Genomic DNA, 26,242 nt, shown 5'->3' with positions numbered 1-26,242 from the left:
ACCAACCAATTAACCAACCCCTCTCTTCCCCCCCATCACACCACTCTGATTCCATCCCACCCCAACACAACTCTCTGCCCCCATCCCCCCGTAACCCCTCTCTGCCACCACTTCCACCTCCCCGTAACCACTCTCTGCCCCCACCCCCTGTCACCCCTCCCTCACCCCACTCTGCTCCCACCCCCCCTCACCCGTCTCCCCCCTCACCCGTCACCCGTCTCCCCCCTCACCCGTCACCCGTCTCCCCCCTCACCCGTCACCCGTCTCCCCCCTCGCCCGTCGCCCGTCTCCCCCCTCGCCCGTCGCCCGTCTCCCCCCTCGCCCGTCGCCCGTCTCCCCCCTCGCCCGTCGCCCGTCTCCCCCCTCGCCCGTCGCCCGTCTCCCCCCTCGCCCGTCGCCCGTCTCCCCCCTCGCCCGTCGCCCGTCTCCCCCCTCGCCCGTCGCCCGTCTCCCCCCTCGCCCGTCGCCCGTCTCCCCCCTCGCCCGTCGCCCGTCTCCCCCCTCGCCCGTCGCCCGTCTCCCCCCTCGCCCGTCGCCCGTCTCCCCCCTCGCCCGTCGCCCGTCTCCCCCCTCGCCCGTCGCCCGTCTCCCCCCTCGCCCGTCGCCCGTCTCCCCCCTCGCCCGTCGCCCGTCTCCCCCCTCGCCCGTCGCCCGTCTCCCCCCTCGCCCGTCGCCCGTCTCCCCCCTCGCCCGTCGCCCGTCTCCCCCCTCGCCCGTCGCCCGTCTCCCCCCTCGCCCGTCGCCCGTCTCCCCCCTCGCCCGTCGCCCGTCTCCCCCCTCGCCCGTCGCCCGTCTCCCCCCTCGCCCGTCGCCCGTCTCCCCCCTCGCCCGTCGCCCGTCTCCCCCCTCGCCCGTCGCCCGTCTCCCCCCTCGCCCGTCGCCCGTCTCCCCCCTCGCCCGTCGCCCGTCTCCCCCCTCGCCCGTCGCCCGTCTCCCCCCTCGCCCGTCGCCCGTCTCCCCCCTCGCCCGTCGCCCGTCTCCCCCCTCGCCCGTCGCCCGTCTCCCCCCTCGCCCGTCGCCCGTCTCCCCCCTCGCCCGTCGCCCGTCTCCCCCCTCGCCCGTCGCCCGTCTCCCCCCTCGCCCGTCGCCCGTCTCCCCCCTCGCCCGTCGCCCGTCTCCCCCCTCGCCCGTCGCCCGTCTCCCCCCTCGCCCGTCGCCCGTCTCCCCCCTCGCCCGTCGCCCGTCTCCCCCCTCGCCCGTCGCCCGTCTCCCCCCTCGCCCGTCGCCCGTCTCCCCCCTCGCCCGTCGCCCGTCTCCCCCCTCGCCCGTCGCCCGTCTCCCCCCTCGCCCGTCGCCCGTCTCCCCCCTCGCCCGTCGCCCGTCTCCCCCCTCGCCCGTCGCCCGTCTCCCCCCTCGCCCGTCGCCCGTCTCCCCCCTCGCCCGTCGCCCGTCTCCCCCCTCGCCCGTCGCCCGTCTCCCCCCTCGCCCGTCGCCCGTCTCCCCCCTCGCCCGTCGCCCGTCTCCCCCCTCGCCCGTCGCCCGTCTCCCCCCTCGCCCGTCGCCCGTCTCCCCCCTCGCCCGTCGCCCGTCTCCCCCCTCGCCCGTCGCCCGTCTCCCCCCTCGCCCGTCGCCCGTCTCCCCCCTCGCCCGTCGCCCGTCTCCCCCCTCGCCCGTCGCCCGTCTCCCCCCTCGCCCGTCGCCCGTCTCCCCCCTCGCCCGTCGCCCGTCTCCCCCCTCGCCCGTCGCCCGTCTCCCCCCTCGCCCGTCGCCCGTCTCCCCCCTCGCCCGTCGCCCGTCTCCCCCCTCGCCCGTCGCCCGTCTCCCCCCTCGCCCGTCGCCCGTCTCCCCCCTCGCCCGTCGCCCGTCTCCCCCCTCGCCCGTCGCCCGTCTCCCCCCTCGCCCGTCGCCCGTCTCCCCCCTCGCCCGTCGCCCGTCTCCCCCCTCGCCCGTCGCCCGTCTCCCCCCTCGCCCGTCGCCCGTCTCCCCCCTCGCCCGTCGCCCGTCTCCCCCCTCGCCCGTCGCCCGTCTCCCCCCTCGCCCGTCGCCCGTCTCCCCCCTCGCCCGTCGCCCGTCTCCCCCCTCGCCCGTCGCCCGTCTCCCCCCTCGCCCGTCGCCCGTCTCCCCCCTCGCCCGTCGCCCGTCTCCCCCCTCGCCCGTCGCCCGTCTCCCCCCTCGCCCGTCGCCCGTCTCCCCCCTCGCCCGTCGCCCGTCTCCCCCCTCGCCCGTCGCCCGTCTCCCCCCTCGCCCGTCGCCCGTCTCCCCCCTCGCCCGTCGCCCGTCTCCCCCCTCGCCCGTCGCCCGTCTCCCCCCTCGCCCGTCGCCCGTCTCCCCCCTCGCCCGTCGCCCGTCTCCCCCCTCGCCCGTCGCCCGTCTCCCCCCTCGCCCGTCGCCCGTCTCCCCCCTCGCCCGTCGCCCGTCTCCCCCCTCGCCCGTCGCCCGTCTCCCCCCTCGCCCGTCGCCCGTCTCCCCCCTCGCCCGTCGCCCGTCTCCCCCCTCGCCCGTCGCCCGTCTCCCCCCTCGCCCGTCGCCCGTCTCCCCCCTCGCCCGTCGCCCGTCTCCCCCCTCGCCCGTCGCCCGTCTCCCCCCTCGCCCGTCGCCCGTCTCCCCCCTCGCCCGTCGCCCGTCTCCCCCCTCGCCCGTCGCCCGTCTCCCCCCTCGCCCGTCGCCCGTCTCCCCCCTCGCCCGTCGCCCGTCTCCCCCCTCGCCCGTCGCCCGTCTCCCCCCTCGCCCGTCGCCCGTCTCCCCCCTCGCCCGTCGCCCGTCTCCCCCCTCGCCCGTCGCCCGTCTCCCCCCTCGCCCGTCGCCCGTCTCCCCCCTCGCCCGTCGCCCGTCTCCCCCCTCGCCCGTCGCCCGTCTCCCCCCTCGCCCGTCGCCCGTCTCCCCCCTCGCCCGTCGCCCGTCTCCCCCCTCGCCCGTCGCCCGTCTCCCCCCTCGCCCGTCGCCCGTCTCCCCCCTCGCCCGTCGCCCGTCTCCCCCCTCGCCCGTCGCCCGTCTCCCCCCTCGCCCGTCGCCCGTCTCCCCCCTCGCCCGTCGCCCGTCTCCCCCCTCGCCCGTCGCCCGTCTCCCCCCTCGCCCGTCGCCCGTCTCCCCCCTCGCCCGTCGCCCGTCTCCCCCCTCGCCCGTCGCCCGTCTCCCCCCTCGCCCGTCGCCCGTCTCCCCCCTCGCCCGTCGCCCGTCTCCCCCCTCGCCCGTCGCCCGTCTCCCCCCTCGCCCGTCGCCCGTCTCCCCCCTCGCCCGTCGCCCGTCTCCCCCCTCGCCCGTCGCCCGTCTCCCCCCTCGCCCGTCGCCCGTCTCCCCCCTCGCCCGTCGCCCGTCTCCCCCCTCGCCCGTCGCCCGTCTCCCCCCTCGCCCGTCGCCCGTCTCCCCCCTCGCCCGTCGCCCGTCTCCCCCCTCGCCCGTCGCCCGTCTCCCCCCTCGCCCGTCGCCCGTCTCCCCCCTCGCCCGTCGCCCGTCTCCCCCCTCGCCCGTCGCCCGTCTCCCCCCTCGCCCGTCGCCCGTCTCCCCCCTCGCCCGTCGCCCGTCTCCCCCCTCGCCCGTCGCCCGTCTCCCCCCTCGCCCGTCGCCCGTCTCCCCCCTCGCCCGTCGCCCGTCTCCCCCCTCGCCCGTCGCCCGTCTCCCCCCTCGCCCGTCGCCCGTCTCCCCCCTCGCCCGTCGCCCGTCTCCCCCCTCGCCCGTCGCCCGTCTCCCCCCTCGCCCGTCGCCCGTCTCCCCCCTCGCCCGTCGCCCGTCTCCCCCCTCGCCCGTCGCCCGTCTCCCCCCTCGCCCGTCGCCCGTCTCCCCCCTCGCCCGTCGCCCGTCTCCCCCCTCGCCCGTCGCCCGTCTCCCCCCTCGCCCGTCGCCCGTCTCCCCCCTCGCCCGTCGCCCGTCTCCCCCCTCGCCCGTCGCCCGTCTCCCCCCTCGCCCGTCGCCCGTCTCCCCCCTCGCCCGTCGCCCGTCTCCCCCCTCGCCCGTCGCCCGTCTCCCCCCTCGCCCGTCGCCCGTCTCCCCCCTCGCCCGTCGCCCGTCTCCCCCCTCGCCCGTCGCCCGTCTCCCCCCTCGCCCGTCGCCCGTCTCCCCCCTCGCCCGTCGCCCGTCTCCCCCCTCGCCCGTCGCCCGTCTCCCCCCTCGCCCGTCGCCCGTCTCCCCCCTCGCCCGTCGCCCGTCTCCCCCCTCGCCCGTCGCCCGTCTCCCCCCTCGCCCGTCGCCCGTCTCCCCCCTCGCCCGTCGCCCGTCTCCCCCCTCGCCCGTCGCCCGTCTCCCCCCTCGCCCGTCGCCCGTCTCCCCCCTCGCCCGTCGCCCGTCTCCCCCCTCGCCCGTCGCCCGTCTCCCCCCTCGCCCGTCGCCCGTCTCCCCCCTCGCCCGTCGCCCGTCTCCCCCCTCGCCCGTCGCCCGTCTCCCCCCTCGCCCGTCGCCCGTCTCCCCCCTCGCCCGTCGCCCGTCTCCCCCCTCGCCCGTCGCCCGTCTCCCCCCTCGCCCGTCGCCCGTCTCCCCCCTCGCCCGTCGCCCGTCTCCCCCCTCGCCCGTCGCCCGTCTCCCCCCTCGCCCGTCGCCCGTCTCCCCCCTCGCCCGTCGCCCGTCTCCCCCCTCGCCCGTCGCCCGTCTCCCCCCTCGCCCGTCGCCCGTCTCCCCCCTCGCCCGTCGCCCGTCTCCCCCCTCGCCCGTCGCCCGTCTCCCCCCTCGCCCGTCGCCCGTCTCCCCCCTCGCCCGTCGCCCGTCTCCCCCCTCGCCCGTCGCCCGTCTCCCCCCTCGCCCGTCGCCCGTCTCCCCCCTCGCCCGTCGCCCGTCTCCCCCCTCGCCCGTCGCCCGTCTCCCCCCTCGCCCGTCGCCCGTCTCCCCCCTCGCCCGTCGCCCGTCTCCCCCCTCGCCCGTCGCCCGTCTCCCCCCTCGCCCGTCGCCCGTCTCCCCCCTCGCCCGTCGCCCGTCTCCCCCCTCGCCCGTCGCCCGTCTGCCCCCTCGCCCGTCGCCCGTCTGCCCCCTCGCCCGTCGCCCGTCTCCCCCCTCGCCCGTCTCGCCCGTCTCCCCCCCCGCCCGTCTCGCCCGTCTCCCCCCCCGCCCGTCTCGCCCGTCTCCCCCCCCGCCCGTCTCGCCCGTCTCCCCCCCCGCCCGTCTCGCCCGTCTCCCCCCCCGCCCGTCTCGCCCGTCTCCCCCCCCGCCCGTCTCGCCCGTCTCCCCCCCCGCCCGTCTCGCCCGTCTCCCCCCCCGCCCGTCTCGCCCGTCTCCCCCCCCGCCCGTCTCGCCCGTCTCGCCCGTCTCCCCCCTCGCCCGTCTCCCGTCTCGCCCGTCTCGCCCGTCTCGCCCGTCTCCCCCCCCCCTCGCCCGTCTCGCCCGTCTCGCCCGTCTCCCCCCCCCCTCGCCCGTCTCGCCCGTCTCGCCCGTCTCCCCCCCCCCTCGCCCGTCTCGCCCGTCTCGCCCGTCTCCCCCCTCGCCCGTCTCGCCCGTCTCGCCCCCTTCGCCCGTCTCCGCCCCCCCAAACTTTATATATGAGAGCCAAGTAGGAACAAGACACGGAAGCCTTGATCACTCCTTGTTTTTGCTTTTTTTCAGTTTCTTGAAGATCCATTACGGACTGACAACACTCCTGTTGGGGTAAAGCAGGATCCTGAACTGCAACAAGATGCTGATCTATCTGAGCCTAATGTAAGTTTTCATACAAGTACTGTATTGTGCAGGAAGTGTATTAAGTATGTCATGACACCAATATGGGGCATTCAAGCTAAATTTTCATGGATTGTTAACAAATGTATCCTATGATAGCAGCTATTTTCAAGAATGTTTGTGGTCTTCCAGTTGACTCTAGTTAAATGTGTTATTTGTTGGTTATTACCAATTGTATTTTGACTGCACCTGTAACAAGCATATCTGTATTAATCAGTACCCTTGCATTAATTTTTTATTATGATTCTATGTCGTGAATGCTTTAAGTACATATCTGGTGTCACCAGAGCAAGGAAGACTTCCTCTTAGAAGTAATTGTTAATCTTGTTACGTGTCTCTGTGTCACAGCACTGTAACAGATGATGTGGAACTATGATACGTGGTGGGTGTATATTCTAGAGTTCTCAGTCTCTACTCTTTGTAGTATTTACATCATTACTGAAATCCTGCTTTGGCTGTATGTAATTCCTTATGATTTTCCTCCAGTACACATAACATAAATTTGCATTGCTTTCTAAAGAGAAGGCACTGAAAATACATGGTGAAAGAGCAAGAAGCATTGCATAGCATTAAAATTGGTTCATTTTGCTGATAATGTGTGGAATGCCGTATTCATTTGATTAATGGCCAAAAAGTCCTTTTGTTTATGGGTTTACAGCTGGAAGATTATTTGCATCCCTATATTACCTCAATTTAATTTTGAAATGTTGCTAGACATGTATGTCAGGTTTCTATATGGGAGTATGACCACCTAATAGAGCAGGTCATAGTGCCTCTGAAATCACAGTGGTTTATGTGACATGAATAGAAAGTGAAAGTACGCCAAATAAATACTACACAATGGCTGATAGCAAAATCAGAGGCATTAGAACTGATTTGGATGGATTCTGACATTCATCTTCCCAAGCAATAAGAATCTCTGTAAAGCTGGATGATACTCATAAGAAGGGAACATTGAGAGCTATATCCTACACACAGAAGTTAGCAAGCAGTTATAATTCACATATTGTTTTCTTCTTTCAGTCTGCTAAAAATCCATTGGGAATATCACGGTCCACTGATTTTATCAAGGAGGATCCTGAATTAAATTTGGAAATGAATGAAACTGAGACTATTGTAAGTATTTACATCCTCGATGTATTGCATGTTTTCAAGTAATAAGTCTTCTGTTAAGTGTGTGGAGTAAAAGATGCTTTGCTGTGGAATTGTCACAGATTGTCAGTTTTCTGGAACTTGTTGCTGTTCGTAATTGTAGAGTATTCTTATACAATTGCACTTGACTTTCATATCACCTTTTACGTGCTGACTGTTTTAAATAGAAATGGAATGGGACTGCTGCCTTGCATAATCCTGTTTTCTGTAGCCCTTGTTGATACCAACTATATTGCATAATGGCTGGGTCTGATGGTCACAAAATTCGGTTTTAGATGAAGTGTAAGTTCTAATAGTGTAGGTTAGTTGAGGAATATTGCTTCTTTCAATAACTAGTGATAGTGTAAATCATAGTTATTCTTGGCTTTGTTATAGAAAATTTTTGGTTTTGAAAAAGGAGATAAAATTTGTGTGTTGCATATCAGCCTTGATACTTTGACCATAACATGTACATGTTGTGGCAGCTTCTGTGGTACGTGTAGTATTAGTTATAAATTTTTCAGCTATAGAAAATCTCCACGTGTGGCTTTTGGTGAATGATTGTATACAGATGAAGCCATGTATGAGATCACCACTCGAGTTCTGGCAGATATAACAAAGAAAGATTAATTTTTTAGATATGCTTTATGACCTTGCTAAGGGAACCTGATGCTCATATTGATAAACATGTCACAGGAATAAAATTAGACAAAGACTGGGAAATATTCAACACACAGTTGCACAAGTTTGGGTACTGGCTCAATCTTGATGTCATTGTTCATAAACAAACTTCCTATGGTTATTAAGGATTCTTCAGGGAAATGTTGGCTTCCTGAGACACTGAAATATGTGGTGATTATTCAAGCATACAGGTCAAAGAACCAAACTATCATGCTAGGGACAGCTCAGAGTATGTAAAGGATTATATCTGGTTCACAGCTAACAGGCCAAGACTTAATGCCGCAGAGACTCATATTATGCCATTGCTGCATTGTAGTTCGGGACCACTTATCATGAAAATACTAAAGGCCATAGTTGTCTTCCTATGCAGCCCGAGAGATCACAGGTCATGCAAGATGCCTCCATGACACCAGGACCAGTGGTGTGGAGATTCTGTCCACTGTATGGAGTGATGCTCCTAATGCAAGTGTGTAGAACAGTGTGTTGCTGGTTGTGTGACCTGGAAAACCGTCATGTGGTTGGCACTGAAATCATTGACGTGTACTCACACTTGTTACTTTGAAAGTACGCCACTTAGGTTAAACAGTGGTAGACACCTGAGCAAATCTACGAATAGGATGTGTGACCATAACAGTGATTGAGTAGCACATGCAGTTGTGCAGTGAACATCTTAGCTCTGTCAGCTAGAATGACATAGTCTTTGTGATCTCAGGAGGATAAAATGCTAGGATTTAATAATGATGCAGAAAAATAGGGCATGTCATTTTGTTACTGGCACATGGCCAGCAAGATTCTGTATTAATTGTGGAATTGCGAATTTTATTAGGTAATTGCATGAGAAACTAGAGCAAGCTAGCAAATTAATACTTTGTTGGAGAAGCAATTCAGTGGCAGGCTGCTTCATGTGTTCCTTCAGGAACTCAAATGAGAATTCCCAGAGGGAAGCTGATGTTCTTTGGGAGCAAAGCTATTCAGAAAATTTAGAGAACTGCCATTTGAAGCTGACTGCTGAACGATTTTGTTTCCAGCATATATTGCACATCAGGACTATGAAGAATAAATTTGAGAAATCAGGGCTGATATGGAGGCACATATAAGGCCTTTTTCCCTCGTATTTGCGAGTGGAATGGGAAAGGAAGTGTCCAGCAGGGTAATGGGGCACCCTTCACCATGCGCCATTAGTAGGATAGCGAAATATTGATGCCTCTGGAGATACTAGGTAAAATAAGTAGCTGACTAATGTAGAAGGAGCAACATTTAAGAAATGCAGTGTGTAAAACAAAGGATGAACAAATGAATAATGTTGACACCCCATCTCTAGCCAGGGCTGAGGTTACAGTGGTGAAAGCAAATTTAACTTTATGAAAACAATTCTGAAACATACAATAATAAAAACAACCCATCAAGACAAATTAGGGTTACCATACTTTGCTGAAAGAAGTTATACCTGTACAAGCCCTTGCTCAGGATGTTCAAAATCATCAGATTTCACAAGGCTATAAAGGTGCAGAATTAGGGGTCTGCCTGCAAAGCGTTTATTTACAAAGAATCATATGATTTTTTGGTTGTTTACAATTTGTATGAGTGCACATACAATATTAAGGTGCTTTTCACAGCTGTGTTTAGGATTAGATGCATCGTTTACTGATCACAAATATCAAAATCCTTTTCACAACATTTAAGCATCCAGGCAATAGACTTGATTCATGCATTTGCAAACATTTCAGTTTAGGAAACTAACTACTGTTCCCATGTTGCATCATAGTCTATCCAAAGGCATTGAAAGAGGATGCACATAGGTGGAGCCTCTCACAAACTCCCACCAATAAAAATATACCGTGTGATGAAGCAACTTTTAAGGTCATTACTGCAGCCCCTTACAGCTGATCAATCCGTCAGGCAGCTTACTGTTCAGAAGTGCTCTTTCGTGCAGGTTCCAATGCACTGGTACACCATCCAGATTAAAAATTATATTTCTGATCATTTTCCATCTCTTCTGTTTTCGTCCATCTATGTGATTCCTAATATTGTCAACTTTCTTCAGTTTGTTACAGAATTCCCTGCTCTTCAGATTCAGTTCAGTGTTAATCTCACTAAACTGTTCATCACATTTCATAAGTTGAATTATAAATCATGATCACTACCAACAAACTTCTTGTCCCATATTGCATAGCACATTACCCTTATTAATGTTGCAGCTACCAGTTAAGTCTTATCCCTCGAGGACTCATTTTTAAGGTGTAAAGTGATCAGAAATGGCCTGTTGCTGGAAGTAGTAGACATTACTGGTCACACACTAAGTGAAACATAATGCATACGATTCATTGGTGTCTGCTTTGATTTCAATTGAAATGGGTGTCAAAAAATTGGTAAACTTGTCAAGTTGATCCTCTCAGAGTTACTCACTTAGAGGCAATTATGATGGCTTGTTTTGGATTTTTCACTTGTTTTTGGAATTATCTTCTGGGACAGTCAACTAGAAACAAATAAAATAGTTATGTTAATTAATGTAAAAACCAATAGTGAGTTCCGTAGTGAGATGTAGGTGCAAGATTCCGTAGGTCAATGAAGACGCGTATGCAAGGTGTTCAGTTGCTAACATAACATCACATCACATCACATTCCTGCTACAAGCTTGTATAGGATAAATATTAATTTATTCATAGCTGCCATGCCCTGTAAGATTATCCTAGAGGATAGTACTGAGTGAAAGCATCCTAGGAGGCATTTCTGCAAGTTGACACCCTGGAGGCAGATTCATTAATTGCAAGGCAGAGAGATAAGAGGTTTTTGGTTAACTCATTCTCTTGCAGGTGCCTCCTTAATCTATTTTTGATCCGAATGCCCAAGAACTTAATTTGTGGATCCTCATCCAGTGTCTGTCGCTGGTATCTAATTGTATATGTAAGTCATTTGAATTTCTTTGGAATTGCGTGATGTGTGTTTATGTAAGTATAAAGATCGAATTTTTGTTCTGTTGCCTGTAAACCAATTGCGAGCATGTTCCATTATTCTCCTGGCTGTTTCTAGTATAAATGTGTTTGCCGGTTATCAGTGTACTTGTGTCATCGGCAAGCATTGCAGATTTTGAAGATACCTCTAATGGTTTTAGCACAACATCTATGTAGGTCAGGATAAGTCAAAAGCTGAGCCCTGTGGGACATTATATGTGTTGTTTCCCCATTTTGTATTCAGTTTTCCTCCCAAGGTATAATTTATCACTAAGACCCAGGTTTTTATTGCTAAGCTAAGAATCAGTTCTTGTACATGTACTTCTCTTCAAACAATAACGCTGTATTTCCCCAAGTAATGGGAGATCAAGGTTGTAATGTGATGCCAATAAGTTTTCTCCACTTCCAATACATATTTCAGTCATGCTGTAAAGTCAGCACATATTTTAGTAATTCGATTGTTATGATAATAAGAAGAAGACTTCCTCCTCCTGTCACCAGATGATTTTTGTGATTGATTTGACCATTCATATGATGAAACTGACATCTGGTCAAGTATACACTTCCTGACTGAGTCTGATGGACCTAATTTCAATGGTGACTTTTCCGCCCAATGTTTTCAACTACTGTTAAGAAATTAATGTTTTCATGGCCTGATGTTTTTTCAGTTTTTTTTCTTTTTTTTCTAAATATTAAGCTGGTGCCTTAGTTGATAGCACTTTCGTTTTACATGTTCATATTCCAGTTACTGAGGGTTTATTTATCAGTTGTCATTATTTGTAGTTTGCGGTTGCTCATTGAGTTTACATATATTTGAGTCTACATATTGTCATTTTGTCATTTGGAGATACTGAGTGGAATGGTGGTCACTAGAAAGTGGAGTGCTAAGTGGAGATATAGCACTGTTGACATATTCATCTGTTTGGGTTCTACAGAGGGGTAACAGCAGTGGAGGCAGCTACAGGGTGTTTCAAAAATGACCGGTATATTTGAAACAGCAATAAAAACTAAACGAGCAGCGATAGAAATACACCGTTTGTTGCAATATGCTTGGGACAACAGTACATTTTCAGGCGGACAAACTTTCGAAATTACAGTAGTTACAATTTTCAACAACAGATGGCGCTGCAAGTGATGTGAAAGATATAGAAGACAACGCAGTCTGTGGGTGCGCCATTCTGTACGTCGTCTTTCTGCTGTAAGCGTGTGCTGTTCACAACGTGCAAGTGTGCTGTAGACAACATGGTTTATTCCTTAGAACAGAGAGTTTTTCTGGTGTTGGAATTCCACCACCTAGAACACAGTGTTGTTGCAACTAGACGAAGTTTTCAACGGACGTTTAATGTAACCAAAGGACCGAAAAGCGATACAATAAAGGATCTGTTTGAAAAATTTGAACGGACTGGGAACGTGACGGATGAACGTGCTGGAAAGGCAGGGCGACCGCGGATGGCAACCACAGAGGGCAACGCGCAGCTAGTGCAGCAGGTGATCCAACAGCGGCCTCGGGTTTCCGTTCGCTGTGTTGCAGCTGCGGTCCAAATGACGCCAACGTCCACATATCGTCTCATGCGCCAGAGTTTACACCTCTGTCCATACAAAATTCAAATGCGGCAACCCCTCAGCGCCGCTACCATTGCTGCACGAGAGACATTCGCTAACAATATAGTGCACAGGATTGATGACGGCGATATGCATGTGGGCAGCATTTGGTTTACTGACGAAGCTTATTTTTACCTGGACGGCTTCATCAATAAACAGAACTGGCGCATATGGGGAACCGAAAAGCCCCATGTTGCAGTCCCATCGTCCCTGCATCCTCCAAAAGTACTGGTCTGGGCCGCCATTTCTTCCAAAGGAATCATTGGCCCATTTTTCAGATCCGAAACGATTACTGCATCACGCTATCTGGACATTCTTTGTGAATTTGTGGCGGTACAAACTGCCTTAGACGACACTGCGAACACCTCGTGGTTTATGCAAGATGGTGCCCGGCCACATCGCACGGCCGACGTCTTTAATTTCCTGAATGAATATTTCTATGATCATGTGATTGCTTTTGGCTATCCGAAACATACAGGAGGCGGCGTGGATTGGCCTCCCTATTCGCCAGACATGAACCCCTGTGACTTCTTTCTGTGGGGACACTTGAAAGACCAGGAGTACCGCCAGAATCCAGAAACAATTGAACAGCTGAAGCAGTACATCTCATCTGCATTTGAAGCCATTCCGCCAGACACGTTGTCAAAGGTTTCGGGGAATTTCATTCAGAGACTACGCCATATTATTGCTACGCATGGTGGATATGTGGTACATATCGTACTATAGAGTTTTCCAGACCGCAGCGCCATCTGTTGTTGAAAATTGTAACTACTGTAATTTCGAAAGTTTGTCTGCCTGAAAATGTACTGTTGTCCCAAGCATATTGCAACAAACGGTGTATTTCTATCGCTGCTCGTTTAGTTTTTATTGCCGTTTCAAATATACCGGTCATTTTTGAAACACCCTGTAGAAACATTTGCACCATGTTTGTGTTTAAAGCCATTGGACAGAGATTGGCAAGAAAATTGTTTTGTCACTCTAAGGAGAATTGCTGTGCCATTTGTGACTTACCTTTGGGGTTTGATAAAGATCACTTAAATGCGTTATTTCCCAATGATCCATGTCATTGTACTTGAGAACTTTCAAATTCAATGAACTGTGTTCACTTCTTGACCTTCTGACATTTGTGTGCAATGGGGAAGGTTCAAAAATAGGGTCTACAGATACTGCATGCACTGGAACAAAATCACAAAAATGGGTGGCGATATGCACATCCTTGCTTGCCTGTCATCAGTTGCTTGTAAAGAACACTAATCATTCATGCCCTGTATCATTATGCTGATAAGAAATGGTGGATTTGTGGTAAAAAAAAAATGGCTCTGAGCACTATGCGACTTAACTGCTGAGGTCATCAGTCTCCTAGAACTTAGAACTAATTAAACCTAACTAACCTAAGGACATCACACACATCCATGCCCGAGGCAGGATTCAAACCTGCGACCGTAGCGGTCACGCGGTTCCAGACTGAAGCGCCTTTAACCGCACGGCCACACCGGCCGGCGATTTGTGGTAAAAATAAGGAAAAGAAAGGAATGGTGGAGTCCAAACAAAACAGCAACAAAAGGCATCCACAAAAGATAATGCTCTACATCCTGTGTGGTTTACTATGAATTGCGCCCTTTTGGTGTAACCACTTATTACCGCTGACATTTACTGTCAAGAACTGAGATGTGTTGCAGATACAGTATATGAACAATGACCAGGAAGACACTACTCCAGGATAACACCCACCTGCAAGCTGCTAGACACAAAATACAGTTCACAGGAGTTGGGTTTTGAAGTCATTGCACACCCACCTTATTCATCCAATGTAGCACCCTCAGATTCTCTCCTTTTCTGCTCTCTACTGAACAAGCTTCAAGGAACTTCCTTTCCAGATGAAAATGCGCTCTCAACCCTACTTAACAAGTTCTTCACCTTAAAACCAGGTTACTTCTACAGTTACAGAATGAAAAAGTCATCCCAGCATAGGGAGACTGCATTAAATAGTGAAGGAGAACATTTCATTGATAATTTAAGTCTCCTATTTGCACTTCTTACCTATTAAACTTACAGAAAAATGCCAGGATCCATATACCAAACAAATACTTGCTGCAAATGGGTACATATGCGTAACCTTTTTTCATTTTACTGGTAAACTATTTCTTTTCATTTCTGTCTAATCAGTATGTATAATGTTCAAAATAATACTAGGTCTGTTAAGCCCAGTGTCTGAGAACAGATGTTGCAAACACGGATTGGTATTGTACATATCTTTTACAAGACAGTTAACTCAGTGCACATGTGCTAAGTGTTCAACGATGAATCATATTGTCTTCAGTGTCAAGTTTATAAAGAATTTAATATTTTCTCAAAATAATTCTGATCCCCAAGTGAGTTTATGGCTGAATAAATGGCAGAAGATTCTTAATTTCTTCTCATGAAATGATGTGGCTCTGTTGAGAGGTTAATGTAATTTGTGCACCATTGTTTCTCAGAACATTTGGGTAGTGATGTTTGGGTCAACTCTATTGGGACAGTTATCAAACATAAACCTAATTTCCTTTGTTCTGAGGTATCAGTTTAAATAATTTTAATGACCAACCCAAAGGTCACATTTAAATATTATCGAAAAATGAGCATAGCTTCTAAAAGTAATTTTGTATGAAGAAAATGCAGTGGAGAACTGACAGTACCTGTAAATTAGTTAATAAATTTGTTTACTTCACTGTAGAAATGACTGAAGCACTAAATATCCACCAATTGATGTTGGAAATAATTTGAATTTCTTCTATAATCAGTATTCCTGGTAGTTGCTGTGGATAGAGATAAAATTATTTCTTTATGGAATGCAACAGTATACTTACTCATTAAAGGTCGATTGAATCAAAAGTACAATTCAGCTGAGGAAGAGTGATTCCAAGTTTCCTCTTGGGCAATAATATGTATGAAAAGTGAGTTTCATTAATTGTTATAGTAACTTTCCTTTTCTAATGATTGATAATGTGTTCACACAGTTGGCTGTGTGGAATTAAAGATAGCTCCTGAAAGAATTTTTTAAAATTACATTTAAATCAAAAATGGTTTGAATTGCACCCTTTCTTTAAAATACAAATACATAAGGAATGTGTTACATTAGGCATGCAGTAATTGTATCTAAAACTTGAAATCTTGAAGATACGTCAAAAGCTAATTGTGTTTGGGACACCGTAGATTCTTGCACAAATAGTGTCATTCATAGTGCAGTTTTTGATACTCTAAAAAACTAAAACTATACCTAAATCATATGATTTAAACACGCAAGTCCTTCAGTTTTTCATTATATTACATTTTCTTCTTAAAAAATATATATATATATTGTTGTTGCGTAACAAGCTAGCTACGCCACACTGAGGAGGAAGCCGAAAGGGCACGCGTACACACACGCCGACTGGCGTCAAGTCTGGAACAGGATACATTATGAATGCTATAAAGAAAATACGCAGCTTTGGAATATACTTAACTTTAATCACTCCTTGTGATACATCTCTCTTGACTATACAAATGAGACTCGTAAGATACATGCACTGTTACAATTGGCGCCTTGCTAAGTCGTAGCCACTAACTTAGCTGAAGGCTATTCTAACTGTCTCTCGGCAAATGAGAGAAAAGCTTCGTCAGTCTAGTCGCTAGCAACGTCGTCCGTACAACTGGGGCGAGTGCTAGTCCGTCTCTCGAGACCTGCCTTGTGGTGGCGCTCGGTTTGCGATCTTGACAGTGGCGACACGCGGGTCCGACATGTACTAATGGACCGCGGCCGATTTAAGCTACCACCTAGCAATTGTGGTGTCTGGCAGTGACACCACATTCCTCCCCCGCAAATCGGCGAACGGTCGTGTTATAAGGCTTCCTCCTCAGTGTGGCGTAGCTAGCTTGTTACTCCACAACAGATTGGGGACGAGGATGGGATTTCCAGTGACGTCGACGCACACTTTGTGTGGGACGAACACAGTCACTGTTAGATAAAGTGGCACTGGACGGGGTGGAATGAACGACATGAATGTTCATGGGCGAAGGTCCACGAGCCTGATTGTCCTTGGTTCGATTCCGGCGTGAAGCAAAGGGCCTGGAATGGTTGTGATTGTCTGATCAAAGCTTTTTCTGGCAAACACTTTGAACCTGGCCTTTCTTATGGCAGTAAAAGCAAATAGCTTGGAATGACGGGCAATTTTCACGCGAATGTCTAGTTGCACAGCGCGGGCATGATTTTAGCACGGCATTGGCAGGCTTACGCGGCACACGTGTTTGCGAGCTAGGCTGCAGCTGCTCGGACGTGCGCGAGGGCCGTTTAACGGTCCATGCTGCACGCCCGGCGGGCCGGTTAATGTGACACACTGCTGGCGAAGTTTCAAATGATTCCTGAGCAAAGTCAAGTGTGTCTTGCCTATCTAATATGTCTATCACTTGTTGAAGGGAGGGACTTACTAGTTTCAAAATCTGTTCCCTTATCCGAACATCAGAAACGTTCTGTGCAATTGCATCACGCACCATAGTATCTGAATACAGAAGGCCACATTCACATGCAAAATCACAATCCCTAGTAAGTCCTTGCAATGTTGCAACCCACTCCCCATTAGTCTGACCGGCCGTACGTTTTGTACGGAAGAACGTATACCTTTTTGCAACGACATTGACTGTTTCCTTGAAATAGGCATCTAAAGCTGACAAAATTTCTTCATAGGACAGAGTTGCTACGTCGCGTCGGGGAAACAATTTCACTATCACATGGTAGGTGGACACACCGACACAAGAAAGCAAAAACGGCTGCCGCTCATTACCTTGAATTCTGTAGGCGGCGAGATGGAAGCCAAATTGTCGGGACCATTCCGACCACGTTTCATCGGCTGCGTTATACGGACGAAACGGTGGTGCAACGGCGTGTTGTGGCTGCGGTAACGATGAAGCGGCGGCAGCCGCATCGTCTTGCAGCGCACGTTGACCCTGGACGAGATGTCCCAGGGCATCCAATAACGCCTGCGTCTGCTGATTCTGCAAGTGATAAAATTCGGACAGTACATCTGGAGATTGTGGCGAAGCCATGACACAAATAAATCAGAGCAAAGCAAGTAGAAAGAACTCGAGCCGTTAATCCTTGTCGCCAATCTGTTGTAGCGTAACAAGCTAGCTACGCCACACTGAGGAGGAAGCCGAAAGGGCACGCGTACACACACGCCGACTGGCGTCAAGTCTGGAACAGGATACGTTATGACTGCTATAAAGAAAATACGTAGCTTTGGAATATACTTAACTTTAATCACTCCTTGTGATTCATCTCTCTTGACTATACAAATGAGACTCGTAAGATACATGCACTGTTACAATTGGCGCCTTGCTAAGTCGTAGCCACTAACTTAGCTGAAGGCTATTCTGTCTGTCTCTCGGCAAATGAGAGAAAAGCTTCGTCAGTCTAGTCGCTAGCAACATCGTCCGTACAACTGGGGCGAGTGCTACTCCGTCTCTCGAGACCTGCCTTGTGGTGGCACTCGGTTTGCGATCCTGACAGTGGTGACACGCGGGTCCGACATGTACTAATGGACCGCGGCTGATTTAAGCTACCACCTAGCAAGTGTGGTGTCTGGCAGTGACAATATATATATATATATATATATATATATATATATATATATATATATATATATATATATATATATATATATATATATATATATATATATATATATTCGTGCTGCAACACAGTCCTATGTCCGAATTCTTAACACACAAGTAATATCTGTTGCTTTTTAAATAATCATTGGTTGATTTATTAATGTTCAAATTCATTCAGTTCTAACAAAAAGTGCTATCACTTTTCTATAGTGTGAATAAATTGTAGCCTTTGAAATGGGCTTCAAAAACATTACCATAGCTTCTGCTTTTTGAGAGATGCCATAGAAATTGTTTTATACCTCTCTCATTTAAAATTTCTGCAGTGACAAACAATCCAGGATTTATCAGACCATTATGCACATCCTTTCCATCATCTGTTGCAATTGTCTTCATCCAGAGCATTTGATCCCTGCAAGAATCATTTTACACCTCTGAATACCCAGCACATCTTTGATGGATTGCATCCCCAGTTATGAGAAGATGTTTCATTTTTTTTTTTTTTTCAAATATTCAGGGTTGTTGTGACAACAGTATTATGATAGCTTAAGGTAAAAAATAATAATAGTTCTGAATATGAGCGAAAAATTTTAGCTGAATGTAAATTATGATCAGTCAGTTGTCCAAAAACCCATCTTCCAGTAGTATAAAACAAGGTTTTTGCTTGAATCCGTATTTGTGCAAATTCATAAAAATCTGTACCTCAGCCAGCATACTATTTTTTGTGTTTCATATGGTTCCACCTCCTCTCCTCATTGTACCACCAGTAGCATCCATGACAACTTTACCATATCACGCAGCAAAGAATAACACAGTCAATTTCTGCTTCAAATACTTTTGAACATAAACCGTATAATGTATACTTGTTTTCAAATAGTGATGTACAGCCATCTCAACAAAGTGTCAAATTTTTTGAGACACGAGATCTTCTTTACATCAGCCATTATTTATATGACAACACAGCAACAGAAACTGTTTCATGTGTTAGATTTCATAAGTGATGGTGGCGTGGTAAAATGTTCCTGCAGCATCCTGTGAAGCCTGTACTTGTTCATGTGATGAATGAACACTTTGACTTGTCTTCATTAATCACAGAAACAGTTTCTACGAAGTCTGTCTGTAGATTTCCAGATTTGAGAGATCCATTTTGCACATATCCCCAATTCAGGAGATTGCGAATTTTTAATGTAGCAGTGAAATATTAAATATAAAATTTGCTTTTAAATTTCTGACACAACATTAGGAATAACTTCTGCATATTTGTGTTGCCTGTCAACACCAATCCATTTTTTCCATTTTACCATATTGTCAGTCAACTTCATTATTTAATGTGGAGTGAAGTTTAGGAGTTAGTTTTTACACTTTACACATGAGTTTATTGTGCACATGAATTAACAGTAGACTACACATTCCAATAACTCCATACCTTGTGAAAAAATGCTCTTTCCATTGTCTTTTTAGGTGCATTCACCAGATAATCAGAGTTGGCATGATACCTTCATACATACATACATTGAGATGTATTCAAAACCAACAAAATGTGTAATGAATGAAAGTATTTTTTATGTGCCCCATTTCTCTGTATGCCTAAAATTACTTATAAGCTCCCTGAGCTGATAATACTATGTAGTGTTTTTGCAGACCTCTGTGCATCTTAGTCTTCGGATTTTCAAATAACATAGTATCCCATCTGTCAGGTGCTTGACAGATTGTCATCTCTGTTGTAAAAAAAAAATTCAACTGTTAGCTTCTCTCCTTCTTAAAGATTGTTATTCAGTTTGTGTTGTTAATGTTTGCCTAAACAGTATGGAAGTTGTTGCACTGGAACAATTAATTTGTTTGTTACTGCATATTTCCAAGTTGGGCTGTCTGAATGTAGCTATTCTGATCATTCCACTGCTTTTCCTTAAGTTTATGGAATTAGTATGAACCTAAATAGGGTTCTGAAGATTACACTACAGTGACGAATGGTTTTGCATTTCCTTTCTTTGTACATACTCTTCACAACTCTTTCTTCCTCTTTTCCTTTATTTTAAATCTAGACATTTGCTAAGTTGCTCTCTTTCCTTCCTTTTCTGAACTCTTGTGACATGTTGTTTTCTCTCTCTCTCTCTCTCTCTCTCTCTCTCTCTCTCTCTCTCTCTCTCTTTCATATTTAATATCCACTATCTTTAACATTATTAATAATGTGTGACAATGTTCCAGCCTTTATATACAGATGCATTACTCTGTAACTTATTCAGCAAATGAAACTTCTATTGTTTCATCCACAAAATAATTCGCCCATAAAATTTTTGTTTTACAGCACCATTAAAAAAAAAGAAAGTTTTTTAGGTTAAACGTAACTTCCTGACCTACCTTCTGTGTAGTAAGAATCCTTGACATTAAATTCTTCTTTGTATATCACAACTTAATCAGTATTTTTAGTCCCATATCTGGTAGCAAATATGATGAATGTTAACTCACAATGCTTCTAACACTATACCCTAACCAATGTACTTTGTAACATGGTCTACACAGTTCAAATTTGCACACAAGAAGTGTCATACTGTTCAGTTCATTAGGTAATTTCAAGACAAAGATTCTTCATATCGTTGTAACCTGTACTTGTAACTCTCAAAAAATAGATGTTGGAAATTATTTATATTTTTCCTCCGCAGACAAGAAAATAGATATTACAGATAAACCCTGATGCAAAACCAAAGATAAGTTTCAGAAAATTATATTTTACTCTCAAGCTTACGTTCTGGAATGGCTCAAAACTACAAATTTGTCAGACAGAAAGGCAGCCCTTCACTTAACTTCAGGAGGTTAAATCGCTAGTACTGACAATAAATGCCCACAAAAGTACAAGGAACTTCCCTAGCTTTTGGAGTTATTAGTTCCTTCATCTGGAAAGAGTTAGTAATAGATACAGGAAGGTTGGGAGAGAAGGGCAGGTCACTGAGACCCAAAGAGTGTCACAAGGAAAGATCATCAGTTTGACTTTCTATTTTAAAGAAAACAAAAGTGTACTATATTTTATGGGGTATGGCACACTTTTTTCTTCAGAAAATATCCTACAACATTCATGTGTGTCTTATACTAAAATGTCCAGTGTTTGATTTAAAATTCGTGACAGGCTTAAAACAGGCCATATATTAAACACTGTGAGAAACCTATCTCTATCTGGCAACATTGGATTCAACTGGCAGCAGCAGCAGCACACGGATGTGACAAACATGAGTTGCGGAGCTTCACAAGCTTGATAATACTGTCCCCCTCCTGCCCTGCCATCACAAACCCAGAACACTGTCTAGCCTATGATGTGTTACTGCAGTCTACAGTGCCAGTGAACTTCAACTGAAAGTTATTTGTGTTATCAGTAACATAAGAGTATTTTCTTTAATAGTTTCCTAATGGAAAAAAAGAGATTTCATATGATGTGGGCTCTAAATTGAAGGTAATAGCATATGGAGAACAATATGGAAACAGAGCAGCTGAGTGAGATTTTGGTCCTCCTCCAACAGAAAGAGCCGTTCATTATTGGCTTGTTAGTAAGGAAGAACTGACAAAAATGAAGAAGACTATATGTGCAAATTGAGAACTGAATGCAAAATGTCCAAAACTACACTGGTATCCAAAATTAAAGCAACAAACAACTACTTCCCTGTCCTGTGTTTAATTCACGATACAATCTTACAAGCTGTCAACCAGATGCCCTTACGATTGTGTTCTACATGGAAGATGACATTCTGGTCAAGTGACAACTATGCCAATTATGTCAGTGCACATATGAAATGAGGTAGTGTTTGTTGGGTAGCCCCACATCCACAATCGCTGTGTACACACCTACAGACAGTGCAGTTTGACACAGAGAAAATGCATAGCAGACTAGGCAGTGGAGGGTCATAGAAAGAAAGGAAGCAGGACAGTCAAAAATTGATGTGGCCTGATGGCTTAGTGTGAATGGTTCTCCTGTTTCTTGGATGTGGCGGCAGTTCATAGAGACAGAAACTGTATCCCAAAGTCCAGGGCAGGGTCGACCACATTTCTCTTAAGAAGAGCGGACCGTTATTTGGCTTTAAGGTCACAACAGACTGCCTTAGTACTGCAAGTGGCATATGAGCTCGAAGCATGTGCTGGACGTGTTGTATCAAGGTGATCTGTGTGCAGATGGCTTTGACAGAGTGGCCTTTATTGTCGGAGACCTGCTGTGTGTCTACCTCTGACACATCTTCACAGAAGGCAATGGCTAGAGGGAAAAGGCAGCTTGCTTGTAACTCATGGCAGGCTGCCCTGTCTTGTGTTCGAATGGTGGCCCCATGCTGCATTCCAGAATGTCACTGTGGGTGTCACAGGCGTGTGGCATATGCTGTGATAGTGGGAGGAGAATCATGCAGTATACAAATCACTGAGTACTTCTATGCTCCAGATTATGTTTGTTTGATGAAAAGCTTCTGTCTTTCCACTATCATGTTGCACCATTGGCTATACTATGCCCAACTGGCTCTGTTTTGCAAAGCAAGTTAGCCATGTTTTGCTTTGTCAATGTGTAACACTCTTACCCATCTGCAGCTGGCTCTGTTTCAACTCACTTCTGTCCTTTTTTACCAACTATGCTTGATATGCTACATTCACCTTCTTTTTATCAAGACTCTGTCCCTCAGATTAACCAAACTATACTACACATTACACTAGAGTTACTGGTGAGCAGCATTTCTGCCCTTATTTCTCCTCTTAAGTATCATTCTAACAATTAGTTACCTTAACCCTTTCATTGAATCTTACACATTTCCATATGACACCTTGCCCTGCACCTTAATGCAAACACCATGAAACTAATTTTATTACTATGCTCCTTGCACAGTTTTTTCTAACTACTCCCCACACAAAAGTGAAAATAAATCGATTATATTTCATACTATATCACTGTGCATTCTGCTTCATTCTGCTGTTTTTATGCTTGGGTTATTCAACCCAGTGGAATCTGAACTATGAGTGTGTCCAAACTGGGTCATGTTCTTTGTCTTTTATGTACCAGAACAACACCAGGCTCAGCAGAGCAAGTGCCACTGTGGTGGTTGGAATGACAATAGTCTCTCTTTACGGTGCTGATTTTTCACAATGTGAATATACATGCTACAATAAGGTTTCCTGCTGGTTCAGAAGTGTATTTATAGATTACGTTAGTTCTGCTCCTAGAGTTTGATTTAAGCTGGTTAGCTTTGAGGGAGGTGCCACTTCCATGGGCTCCTCTGGGCAATACAAATGTGGCTGGGAAATACTCAAGTGAGTCACCCCTGCAATCGTGGTGGACAGGCAGAAAGAAGGCCCCATTATGTTGCACATTGTTCCATTTAATAAGAAAGCATTTGCCTTTCATTATACCCTCATTGCTGATGTATCCTTCCACTTGAAACAACTAGCTGTTGCTACTACCATGGGTCCAACCCATGTGCCTCGACCTGCTGAAAGTACAATTCTGGCTGGACCACTTCTTTATTGCATTCTTTCCTCCTTTGTCCCATTAGCAATTTCACTACACAGGAATCCTGTCCCAATCTTGTTACCATACTCTGACAGACTGTGATTTTCTCTAGGTGGTATTTTGTAACTTTGCTTCCTCCATTTGTACACATCTTCCTTTGTCTTTTGCAGTTAATAACAGTTGCTGAGGTTTTACTTGTACAAATTTCTTCAGTATTCCCCACTTGATGAGTTATGTACTAATTATGTAGCACTCATGATGTGCTCGTTTGCCTGTTGCTGTTAAAGAAATGGAAATGGAAACTTCCATCAGTTCCCACTGATGCTGTGACTACCCCAAATTAGAGGGCAAGGCTTCGTGCTAAAGTTCTGATACCAACCTCAACTTCAGTGATTGTTCATTCTTTACTTTCCTTAGACCCTTTAAATAGTGGTCTTGCAGCAAATGTACCCATAGCTGAAACACTAGCTGCTACAGACTGCAACCATTTTAATAACTACTTCCCTATCAAAGACTTCTAATTGGGTTTGTAGTTCCCTGATATTCTGAGTAATATGTAATACTGCTGCTTTTCTGCTTCAAGTATCTGCATTTCCATGCTTCTTCTCAGTTTTTTTGCATAAGTTCAAAATTAAATTCGCATAATCTTGCTGACAATCATGTCAACCTATTGGTAAGGATTCTTTAACCCCTACAAATATTTTAATGTCACATAATCTGTTATTACTCTAAATGTTTTACCGTACAGATAAAATTTGAAATATGAGAGACCATAAATAAGCTTAACATCCCATTCTCTAATGTGGAATAATTTCATGCTGCAGAATTCAGTGGCCTTGAGGCTAAGCTGCTGGATGTTTTACACATTCCAACTCTTCCGATAAGATACAGCCTGGTGCATGGTTTTATGCATCGCATAATAAAACAAATTCGCTATTAAAATCTGGAAATGTCACAATTGGATTCAATGTTGAAGCTTCTTTTAACTCCTCAAAAGCATGTCACTGTTCTGACCACAAAAACTCAGTACCCTTCTTTTAACAATTGTGTAACCTTCTGGCAATATCCGCACATCCTTTTATGAACCAATGGTAATAGTACGAAAGTCCAAAATGACTCTTTTATACATTATGGTACAGGAAATTCACATACTCTCAAGTTAAGCTTGGGTCTGTCTTAACTACATCTTGTATATGTCCTAGGTATGCTATCTATTCCATGACAAAATCACACTTTTCTGTACTCAGTGTTAACTTCACTGCTTTTAACCTTAGGAATACTTCCCGTAATCACTGCATATGCTGTTTTATACCACTTCCATGTCATCAAGGTACACAGAGCATTGCCATGGTTTCAAACTTCTGAGTATTGCATCCAACAATGTCTGAAATGTTAAAGGTGCATTTTTTAAAGAGGATGGCATGCTTCTAATTTGGTAGCATCCCCAAGGTGTCATAAATCCTTTTTTGTGTCAGTTCTGTGGTGCAGGCTATATCTGGTGATAATCACTTCAAATCCATAGTCGAAAAATATTAGCATAACTCTAAATGATCCATAGTTTGTGATGTTTGGGAAAGAGTAGGTATCCATTATGGTTTTTGCATTTAGGTGTCTGTAATCAAATCAAAATCTATATTTTGGCACAACTATTCCTGCCTGCCATCAACATTACATTCTGCAGGTATTCCATTTCAGCTGTTGATTGATTAATAACTCAAAAATTGCATGCAAGTTCCTAGCTATTCAGTATGGTTTGTGGTAGACTGATGATTCATTTCCTATTGGTATGCAGTGTTGTATACTATGTGTATCATATAATGGTCATTTTGGAAAAAATACAACATTGAATTCCTAAAGTAGTTTTTTCATCTGTTCCCTATTGCTTCGCTCTAGGTGCTTCAATTTTGCTCATCATACAGTTTCAGTGATGTCTGGCAATTCTCCATGTCTGACACCCCACATGTCCCATTCTTCTTCTTCCTAGATATATTAATGATTAACAACTGGCTTGTTAATCACATGCCCTCTGTGCTGAAATGGTACGTAGAACCAAGTATGTGCACGATATGTCTTTTAAATAAACAACCCACTTGATCTAATACTTCATTCTCTTCTAATGGTTCTATCACATGCAGAATTCCTACCAGCAAGCTAGTCTAAACACTGACCCAAAGTAATTTCCCAGTACTCTTAGATACATAATCATGCAAATCAAGTCTTAGTATGGTTATTCATGGTTAAATTGGTTCATCTTTTGCAACAGACTCTCCTTGCCACCTCTCTACCATGACTTTAAACAAACTGAGGCATTTTTCTGCCACGTTCCTCCCTATGTAGCTGGACGTTAATAATGGCACACTGTTGATAAAAGAACTCTAGTCCCAGAATCATGTCGTTACCCTCAATTGCGTGTGTCACAATCTGTAGTTAAATAAATTAAGCCTTATGCAAGTGGATGCCTATGTCCACCGTCCTAATGGTGTGACATCTTTGTTCCCACTCCATTCAGTCTGTACTGCAGTGGGTCCAATTGCTTACATTTCACCAGATCAATTGCGGCGACTGAAACATGCTCCCCTGTGTCCAATAATATCATGGAATCCTTTTTTATCCCACTACTCTTCCTAATGCATACAGTACTTATCACATCCACTTCTACATACAGTTCTGTAGCATCTAGTCTTACTGGTAATCACCATAGGTGGACCAGGCGTCCCATTTAGTGTTTAATACCTTACTCCTCCCTGCTCCTCTACTTTTAAAACTGTTAAGTCTTCTTTATTCACATCACCCTTAGGCTGGCGACACTTCGTCCTTACATGGCCTGTTTGTCCAAACTTGAAATGTTTTATATAAGCTGCAAACACTGTCCATTTGCCCTGCATTCCAGTTGACAAATTGATCTCCTCACACACTGTAGTTACCACACTGCTGTCGCAAATCTTTCTGAGACCCTGTACACACACATACTGACGTTTCTCATGCAGTCCTCTTAAAAAAGCACCGAAGACCCTCTGCTCTACTTCTTGTGAAATAATGTCATTGACTTCAGCATCTTGCCCCAAAGCTCAAGTACGTCCATTAATTTCGTTATCCTCTCTGCAAATTCTTCTGCAGTTTCTGTATTTTTCTTAGTTATTACGGCTAATTGTTCCCTATTGTGTCTGGCACTATTTTGATCTGTATATCTTTGAATTAACCCTTCCTTTAA

The 26,242-nt window shown here is 47.9% G+C and overlaps 1 protein-coding gene across 1 annotated transcript in view; it reads left to right on the top strand.

The window, feature by feature from the left end:
• LOC126426424 (zinc finger protein 160-like) overlaps positions 1-26,242 on the top strand; it is a 218,572-nt gene that overhangs the window by 78,065 nt on the left and 114,265 nt on the right. The window contains exons 6-7 of the mRNA XM_050088342.1: positions 5,464-5,556; positions 6,598-6,690. Coding sequence (XP_049944299.1) covers positions 5,464-5,556; positions 6,598-6,690 — 186 coding nt within the window. The remainder of the gene's footprint in view (positions 1-5,463; positions 5,557-6,597; positions 6,691-26,242) is intronic.

Source organism: Schistocerca serialis, chromosome 11, assembly GCF_023864345.2.
Source record: "Schistocerca serialis cubense isolate TAMUIC-IGC-003099 chromosome 11, iqSchSeri2.2, whole genome shotgun sequence".
NCBI lineage: Eukaryota > Metazoa > Arthropoda > Insecta > Orthoptera > Acrididae > Schistocerca > Schistocerca serialis.
The sequence above is the reverse complement of the archived record's forward strand: the minus strand, read 5'-3'. Positions and strand labels throughout refer to the sequence as shown.